The sequence below is a fragment of the Montipora capricornis genome, chromosome 6, assembly GCF_036669925.1.
Source record: "Montipora capricornis isolate CH-2021 chromosome 6, ASM3666992v2, whole genome shotgun sequence".
NCBI classification, from domain to species: Eukaryota; Metazoa; Cnidaria; class Anthozoa; order Scleractinia; family Acroporidae; genus Montipora; species Montipora capricornis.
The window spans coordinates 51,863,985-51,873,984 of NC_090888.1; the positions used below are offsets into that span (position 1 = coordinate 51,863,985).

The 10,000-nt window shown below is 42.9% G+C and overlaps 2 protein-coding genes across 2 annotated transcripts in view; one reads left to right on the forward strand and one right to left on the reverse strand.

Moving 5' to 3' along the window:
* Positions 1 to 10,000, forward strand: part of LOC138052446 (tetratricopeptide repeat protein 28-like) — a 39,971-nt gene that overhangs the window by 2,231 nt on the left and 27,740 nt on the right. The window lies entirely within an intron of this gene.
* LOC138054100 (uncharacterized) lies at positions 8,294 to 9,793 on the reverse strand. The gene has a single exon (XM_068900600.1). The coding sequence runs from the start codon at positions 9,791 to 9,793 to the stop codon at positions 8,294 to 8,296; it is 1,500 nt and encodes a 499-aa protein (XP_068756701.1).

Here is a 10,000-nt window from a genome sequence, read left to right on the forward strand (position 1 = left end):
AGAGTGCAACAAGCACAATTCTGTTTAGCCTCTATCTTACTGAGGTTCATGCTTACTGACTTACTACAGATTCATGCTAAAATGGCAACTACTAGGATTCACTCCAGTTATAGTAATTAACCATACATAATAAGGTCTACGTTTACGGCACTGGTCGCTGGCGTTTTGCCTTAGGCATACATACATTACCACTATACAGGGTCCGAAATTAACTTTTTTATATGGGCGACAACTGGCAACTGGATAAAAATTTTCAGTCGCCAGATGGTAGATTGTGGTCGCCAAAAATTTTCTCCTGAAAATGCACGTTTTGAACTTCTTTATGGAGACTAGAAAGCAACGACCGCGCGGTCTTGTGTATGTCTGAAGCATTTTGGAGAGAAAATGTACCCGACCTAGAATGTAATGAAGAAGTCCATCTGCCCATTTGTTAAAAATTTCAGCCATGGAAACACCAGTCACGTTTTGTCGCACACGAGCCGCCATGTTATTACTGTGCTACATTCCTCGCACCAGTCGCTCAAATCTCTTTACTGAGCCGCAGTTTCTTCGCCCGCAATACGTATTTTATGAGAAACAGCAAAAAAACGTTGCGGCTTGCAACGATTCTTGCGACGTTATGGAGACCTATGGAGGTAGTTAACGGGAAAACTCCTTTCATTTTTATTTCAAAAACATCGGCAGGATAAAAAGTAAGACACTTGTTGGCAAACGGTTCTGAACTTAATAGTAGGTCGCCCACTGGCGACCAACTGTGAAATTCTGGTCGCCAGTACTCAATTTTTAGTCGCATTGGCGACCAGGAAGGCGCAATTTCGGACCCTGTACTATAATTTGGAACTAAGCTTAACTCTTAAAAATTGGTATTTAATTAATTGTAAAAATCGAGCGAGTCCGTTCGGGCCTCAAGTTCTCGCAGCAATGTTTATTTCTGTTTAGCGAACAAGCAGACTTAATAAAAAGCGCCAAGAAACTGTTGTTGCCATACTTTACTGAAATTGGCTTGCGCCGCCCGTATTTCAAATGTAAGGTTAACCTTGTACGCGTAAAAAAATATAAATCTTAAGTAGTCTTCTGAAACACGGTCTACAAGATTAAAAACGGCTTAATGTACTTCTTCATTGACTATTGATGACCAGATGACAACAAAAGAAAGACACATGACAATATTGGTTACCTTTTCATAAGTGTCTTTTTTTGAATCGCGAGCAAAATACAAGCAATAAAGCCAAAAATATGTTCAAATGTGCATTCAAGATGGCGTCTGCCTTCAGGCGAAACCACAGGCGGCCCAGACTCGGAGGGTAAAAAATTATAAGGATTTGTACGGGAATCTCGATAACAAACTGAAAAAGATATTTACGCGCAAAAGTTCTCAATAAGAAAGCCGCATGTTATTGTCGTGGTGACTTTCTCGCTTTTTGTGTGGTTATTTTCCTGATTGAATGCGATTTAAGCGACTTCTCAAATTCCCGGGTTGTCACTCGTACCTAAATAAAGGAAAGGCTGGCAACTAATTTGTAGCCTACCTCACATCTCGCCACTAAAATCAGACTTCTCCGGCATCAGTCACGCTCAAACTCCGGCGACGGCCACACGGATAAGTTTACTTCTTGACCAAGTTTCAAGGCCCTGCGAGCATCCATTGCTGAGAAACAGCGAAAAATATTCTAATTTTCAATATCCTTCGAGGCTCGCTTACAACGACACCGTCGACCGGTCAACCGTTCACTTGAGCCTCGATACGGTGAGAGCAAATAATTGAACGGTATCATCTAGGCAAGTTAAGAATTTTGGAGTTCTGCGAATTTAAAAAAGATTAAAATCATTGGCTTTAGCAAAAAAAAGTGATCTAACAAAAATTGTCTACTGAATATGACTCGCTACGTTATATTGGAGTGCTCTTCCAAACTGAAGAAAGAGAAGAGCATTTATTGGTTGGGTTCCCGAAAAGGAACAACCGTTGTTTGATGCCAATGGATTTTGTATGATTGACCAAATTTACTTTCGTGCAAAAATGGAAAGTGCAAGCTGCAGAAATCTTGAAGATAAATTTGCTCTCATTTTTGAAATAGTTTGACCTTAAATAGTTTGACCTCCTTGATGTTTCTTTTTGTTTACATTATAAATTTTCTATAACAGTTTTATTTAAATTATGTCTTTCTTTTGATGGATAAATAAATAAATAAGCTTTGTAGCTATCAGAAAAAGAAAAAGCTGCAATACACTTTAACTTTAATTATTTTTAACAGTTATTTGCCAATGGCAAGGTGCCGGTGTACATCTGAGACAAACAATTGTCTCCAAAACTTCAAAGCTAACAACTTTATCTATTATTGATTAACGACACAGTTTATTTCTGTTTTAACAGTCACGAGTGCATGCGGCAGTCCTGCTGTTTTGTTTTGCTTTATATTCACGAGCTAGTGCGGTGAATATAAAATCATATTATTATTTCTATAAGAAACCACTCAACCAATCAGATTGGTGGAAACTCTTTGTTCATCTCCGAAATTCTGTTAACTATTTATTATGATTGCTGTTATTCCAGCCCATCCCTTTATAGCTCTAGTGGCATTCAGATATAGACATTTGACACTGTCATATAGCAATTATTTCACAGTTGCTTTTTTTTCTGGCAACTTAAGGTCCCAGAGTAGGCCTGATGCAAAAAAAAAATTACAAAGAAAACTAACTGGAAAACTAAAACATTTATTTTACAGTGCCTGTCTGTAATTGTTTTTATGTTTTGTTAAAAGTTTGCCCCCAGATGCGGGCAAATGAGCCAAAAGTTTCCGTGACATGTAACGGCGCAAAACAAGACCCTTGTCGAAGGGTGCTCGGTTGGCTTTTGTTTGCCTAGCCTGTGGCTAGGACTTTTACCGCTGACAAGGCGGTTGTCATTTTCCCATTTAATCTCTGGGAGCGAGGTTGAGATCCCGAGGGATCTCTGAGCACCCTCCTGTAACCAGTTGGGCCCAGAGTTCGGGGTTACCCGAGGGATACTTTCGACTGGTTCGATTTCTCCCTATACCCTGTAACTCAACATCCGCACGAGTCGTCAAGCAGTGTTCAGAGAGTGGCCAACTGTCACCCACCTAGACTCCACCAGAACTAGACCCCCCGTGAGGGTAAGCTGGGTTGCCTGTGGTACGTGCACCGTTCCAAACATTTTTTTTCAAGGTCATTAAGAAGTCATACCAGAAGAGGCCCTTTGGCTCACAGGTCCTCACACGTTCGTACGACGAAACAGATCTGTCCTTGCGTAATATGTAGCTCTGACAGTGCACGATATTGTTTTGGTATTCTCTATCATTGTAGTGCCATGGTAGAAGTCTTGGGTAAATAGTCTGAGAAGACATGAAGAAAATAAATGGGAAGTGAGAAACATTGGCTTCTGGGCTGACATGTTGATAAACTTCTTTTCACCACAAGTTTAAGCGTGCCCGCTGAGCATCTGACAGCTTTGTAATGCCGAAGTTCACTGAAGTCAATCCCTGTTCGGCGGGGTTAGTGTTTGGATGGGAGACCAAAACAATACACCCCTCATAAAACAGAAGCATCGAACCAAAAATACTATTAACGCTAACAAATGCGAACTCAGCAAGGTACAGATCTTGTTAGCTTGCTTTATGCAAAAACAAATATTGATGCAAAAGTAAATAACTATTGAACACAGTTTTTAGAAAGAGCAGAAGGAAGTCTCCAGGACGGTCGATCGAGAATAACATATTTACGACATGAAAACAACATTAATTTTGAGCCGTGAATATAGAATATAAAAAGTTACGATCAGCGACAAACATTTTGGGAGATTTTTTCTACGTTCAAATAAATCGCCAAATCGAAAGTGACATGGCCGGAATTCAGCGGGCGCCGTGATTAAATTACCGCGGCATGTTTACTCGCCAAACAGTGAAGCATCTGTGTCAAATGATGGCAAGATACCGGGTTTTTGTAGGTTTATTTTTCTGTCAAGTGTTATAAAGTTTGACAATGAAATGAGCGAAGTCAAAACAAAGATCACAATCGCACAACTCTTGTTTATGCAAAGTCAAAATTTACTCTCCAAGACGCGTTCGACGTTATTTATCACTAGGTAATTTCATCATTTTGGAAATGGCAGCTACTTTATTATTCATCTGCGTCACAATTTTTCACTGATTTTGGGGCTCATTTTGTTGAAACTCAAGCAAGCTTCCAACAGGCCTGTGAACCCTTCCTGCTTACAGAGCAATACTAAAAAACTTCTCCCATATCACATTTCAACCTTAAGCTCGGAAATTCAATACGCAACATGATATTATAATTCACAAAGGCAGGAAATACCACAGAATCCTTTTCCAGCGAAAAATTTATTGAAACAAACAACATATTTGCTCTTAGAGGCGAGAACCTCTTCTTATTTCGTTGTGTGCGTGAAGGCAAGAAACTCAATCGTGTCAAATTACCATATACTTCAGGTAAATACAGCTCACTTTGATTTCGGCTCGACGGGCGATAGATTGTTGTCGAAGTCCATTACTCGTCGCTTTTAAGATTCCACCGCCTGTATATCCAATTGACCTGCCATTCATGAGCTTCATAAGGGTATATTTTGTTCAAAGATCCACTAAAACGCCATTCGCGTTACATGACTTTCGACGCCATTGCCAGTTAAGTTAATCGTTCTACTGTGTCCACCAGAGAAATTTACGCATTTCCCACTACCCTCTCGATCCTAAGAAAATACGCGCAGAAGGCTTTATGCACAAAGCCACCACTTAGCAGGGGAGTGACAGGCAAGACTTTTACCGACACGGAAAATAAAAAATAAAAAAACGACGAAATCAACGCAGACCTCGACTGGTTTGCCATACGCAACCCAGTAATCATGAGCTACTGTAAAGGATAATTTTCTCATACATCAATGTGAGAGTTCGGTTGATTAATCTTGTGGGAAAGCAATTTTGTCCCACTGTGCTGGCTTGTGGTGATAGGCATGCGCATAACCGCACGCCTACATCTGCCCGCACTACTTTTGCACAGCTGATATTCTCCAAAACTGTGATGTATATAGTATTCCCCATTTTGTGTTCTTCGAAGCTATAATTGCGATTCTTGGGTTATTCATGTTAAAGGTTTGTTAAATTATTTCTGTAATTTTTGCTATACTTAAGTGCCAATTTTGTTAATTTGCTCGAAGGAAATTATTTCAATATTTTGCGTAAACAGCGTTGCTCACATCGAACAGAAATTTAGCTGGCTGGCGAAATTATGTGTAGTATTATAGTCAATTGAACTATTTTTGAATATCTTCAAAAACATACGTTTTTGACGTGTGTCGAAAAAAAAAGTAAAATTAACCTAACAGACCGCTTTTGAAAATGAAAAGGTATAAGTCGCATGTAATAAGAAACAGATTTTACTTAGTTCTTCTGTTTGATACACTCTTACAACACAGACGCCATGTTGGATCAACAACTGACCGCGTGGTTTATTCTGATTGGTTAACAAACAATAACTGAATAATCGAACAACTAGAGATCCTGAGCCAGCGGTATCGCCATACATAATTGCCATACATAACATCCCCCCCCCCCCCCCCTTCACATCACAATCTTTAAAACTAAAAAGAAAACTGTAAATAAAAGAAAAAGTATAAAATAAAATAATAATAATAATCTCAGCATTAATTCATCTGTGTCTGTCATTGTTCGTGCTTCATAAAGTGTCCCTTGTAACATAACAACTAGTTACAGGTCTAGTCTGACTGGTTTCCTGACTTGTCTTCCACTTCTAGTCTTATAGAAGGGCGGGTCTTTAGCTTCCGCGATGTCCGCTGGAGGTGGCACACCACTTCCTGGCATTTCCTCAGCAGGTGAGGGATTTAAGTGGTATTCCTGTGCAGTGGGGTCCACTTGTGGGCTTGCTGGGGACGTGGGAACCGCATGTGTCTTGTCAGGCTCTGGTTCTGTCTGCTGAGCGATGTTTCCATGGCGTTTACGGTATTCCATATGAGACTTGGCTGAGTCGTTTCTTAGAGCCACTCTGTTACGCCTGATTCTTCGGCCGCTCACCTCTACCACGTATGATCTGGGCAAGGCATATTTCTGGACTACGGTAGCCGCTCTCCACTCCTTTGACCCTGGCTCAGGTCTTACTCTGACATGATCGCCTGCTCTGAGTGGTGGTAGCTCTTTGGTTCCTTGGCGGTCATGGTAGTACTTCTGCTTGTCCTTGCCATGCTTCATTCTTGCTCTTATCTTCTGGGTGCTATGTGTTTCAGGCTCCAATAGACCACGTGCTATTGGGAGTGTCGTTCGAAGCCTGCGACCCATAGAGAGCTGTGACGGGGACAAGTCAATTGCTGGGAGTGGGGATGCCCTGTACTCTAGTAGCGCTTTTCTCTTGTCTTTGTTCTTTCTCCATATAGATTTCACTGTTTTGACTGCGGCTTCAGCCTCCCCATTTGCTTTGGGGTGCTTCGGGCTTACTAGGACATGTTCAAAGGTGTAGCTTTTAGCAAATGTCTCAAATTCTCTACTTGTGTACTGGCTACCACAGTCAGTGACGAGTTTTGCTGGGATGCCGTGTCGACTGAAATGCTCTTTCAGGACTTCAATGGTCTCCAGGGATGTCAGATCCTTCAGTTTGGTCACCTCAATAAACTTGGAGAAGTAATCAACTAGCAACAGGTAATGTTCACCTTCAAAGGCGAAAATGTCTGAAGCGGCTCTTTCCCAAGGCAGGTCCGGAACAGGGCTCGGCATCAGAGGCTCTTTCTGTTGTGCAGGGGCATAATCATGGCACGTGGTACAATCCTTGACTTTGTCTTCTATCTGCCCACTCATGCCGGGCCAGTAAAGGGCTTCCCTGGCTCTTTGCTTACACTTTACGATTCCCAGATGTGTTCCATGTATGATTTCCAGCATGGCTGGCCTCATAGACGGGGGGACTACGATTCTCATTCCTCGGTAGATTACTCCATCTAGCACCGCGAGCTCATCACGTGTGTCCCAGTATTGGCGGATGCTGTGTGGGACTTGTTGCTTTGTGTCTGGCCAGCCGGCTTGGATCATAGCATACAATTCATGAAGCTCATTTGCTGTGTTTTGTTGGAGTTCTGCATACTTTGGCTCAGACACGGAGATTCTTTCCAACATGTTTACTTGTATCTCCTCTTCTTCCGGTGGAACCTCATTTAGACTTGCTCGGCTGAGAGTGTCTGCGAGGACTTGCTTCTTCCCTGGCAGGTATTCTACGCTTAGATCATAGCCACTCACTCTCAGCATCATTGCCTGCAATCTTAATGGTGCTGTTGTCAGGGGCTTGCGCAGTATCATTTCCAGGGGTTTGTGGTCAGTCTGGACCAGGGTTGTTTTCCCCAGAATGTACTCTCTGAACTTCTGTGTACTGAACACAATGGCCAGCATTTCTTTCTCAATTGGCTCCCAGTTGAGCTCTGATGGTAGGCTATTGGCCTTCCCTCTTGCAGTAGGACCGCACCCACAGCGCTGTTGCTGGCATCACATTGTATGGTCACATCTTTTCTGACATCATAGTAGGCTAACAGAGGAGCTTCACAGCACATATCCTTGAGCTTCTGGAACGCAGCTGCTTGTGGCTTGTCCCAGTGGAAGAGTACATCTTTCCTTGTCAGCTCCCGCAGTGGTGTTTCAACTTCAGCTAGCATTGGGAGGAACTTGGCTAGGTACTGGATAGATCCCAGGAACCGACGCACATCTTCTTTTGTTTCGGGGGGTGGCATGTCCTTCATAGCTCTTACTTTCTCCGGATCTGGTTTAAGGCCTTCTGCTGAGATGATGTGGCCCACATATGGAACTTGTTGTTTTCGCACTTTGACCTTCTCGAAGTTCAGCTTAAGGTTGTAGGTTCTGGCACGGTGGAGAACTTCATTTAGGACTGAGTCGTGGTGGGCAATGTCACGTCCTGCAATCAGTATGTCATCCATGATGGCATATGCGTGATCAATATCCTCCAACATTTCATCCATGGCCCTTTGGTACAGCTCTGGAGCTGATTTGATTCCAAATGGTAGTTTTAACCATCTGTATCTGCCTATTGGGGTGTTCATTGTTGTCAGTAGACTAGACTCGTAGTCTAGTTTCATCTGGAGATACCCACTCTTCGCATCAAGGACTGTAAACACTTTTGCCTCAGGTATCTTGGCTGCAATTTCTTCTACAGTGGGGATTGGATAATGCTCCCGCTTTACTGCTTTATTGAGATCACCCGGGTCAAGGCAGATCCTGATCTTTTCACCTCGATTTGAAACTACCATAGAGTTAACTCAGTCAGTGGGCTGTGAAACTTTGGCTAAGTGTCCTTCCTTTTCCATTTCCTTAAGCTTCGCTGTGATCTTGGGAAGGAGTGCTGCAGGTTGTCTACGAGGTCCATGCACTACTGGTGTTGCTTTGGGGTCAATCTTGATGGAGTAAGTTCCGGGCATGGCTCCTGATGCACTTAGTAAATCTGGATACTGGTTGAGTAGCTCCTTTAAGCTTGGATCTACATGTTCCTGTAGATTATGTACCCGCTGAACCAGGTTGAGGGCTTGACAAACTTCACCTGACAATATTGGCTTCTGCTCACTATCTATGACATAGAAGTTCACATTTAACTCCCTGTCCTTAAATCTTACGGGAAGAGTGACGTAGCCCTTTGGTGTGATTCGGTGTTGGCTGTATGACACCAGGGTCTTCTTGGTTTGTTTGATCAGGGCCCTGGGTGCTACTTGCTTGAGATGAGTAGTGTTGATAACACTTGCATAGGCACCAGTGTCGAGTTGACAGTGCAGAGTACTGTTACCCACTTCTACCACCGCCCACCATTCATCACTTCCACTGGTTTTTGTTTTGTCACGGATGCCATTCATTTCCAGGCTTGCTACATGAAGTAGTTGCACATCACTTTCAGGACCCTCCTCATCACTAGAATAGCCTTCTCCAGGATAGTCCATTTCATTTAGTAAGTTGACATTGCTTTTCTTGCTTCTGCACACATTAGCAAAATGTCCCATTTTCTTACACTTGTTGCACGACTCCTTTCTGGCAGGGCATTTTTCATGTGGCTTGTGGGCATTGTATCCACATCTATCACATTTTGGAACTTGCACATTTTTCTCCTTTGGTACCTTGTTTTTGGGCTTTTTGGACAAGCCCCCCTTCCATGCAAGTTTATTGACCTCTACTTTAGGGTCTTCGCCAGACATCACTTGCATTCCATCCTTAGTCGCTTCGAACATCCGACCGATATCGATTGCCATTTCAAGGGTGAGGTTTTTACTTTTCTCCAAGCAGCGTTGCCTGACTCGCTCGTCCAGAGATTTGCATGCGATGGCGTTCCGAATCAATTTATTCGACTCAGTCATGTCCAGACCACGCGCCAGGAGCTTAAGATCGGTGACAAAGGAGTCAAAGGTTTCTCCTTGTAACTGAAGTCTTCGGTCAAATTTAACTGCTGCCATAATCGGGTTCTTCTTGGCTTCGAGGTGTGCTTTGAACTTTCCGACGACTCTTTCGAGTATGTCTCTCTCATTTACATCTTGAGCACTTTCTCCTGTTCCAACACGAACAGTTTCCCACTGGAAGGTAAGGTAAATTTCCCGGCCTTTGTCGCCGACGAAGCTCATAAGGTTGCATATTTTCTCCTTCTCAGTGCATTTGCTGAGCGGTCCTCCAAACGTGAATTCGCAGTGTTGATAGAACCTTTCCCATTCTTTACTCAGGTCTGCAGCAGCCCAGTTCATAGTTGGCCATTTGTACGACGAATTTGCGTATCCTTCGGCCATGCTCGGTTCAGTGGCGTTCGTTATCGTCTATTCTGACACCATGTTTGATACACTCTTACAACACAGACGCCATGTTGGATCAACAACTGACCGCGTGGTTTATTCTGATTGGTTAACAAACAATAACTGAATAATCGAACAACTAGAGATCCTGAGCCAGCGGTATCGCCATACATAATTGCCATACATAACAACTTCAACGAAAAT

What these genes read in the sequence shown, in the direction of transcription:
- LOC138054100 (XM_068900600.1), bottom strand. Translation starts at nt 9,793, where the DNA reads ATGGCCGAAGGATACGCAAATTCGTCGTACAAATGGCCAACTATGAAC.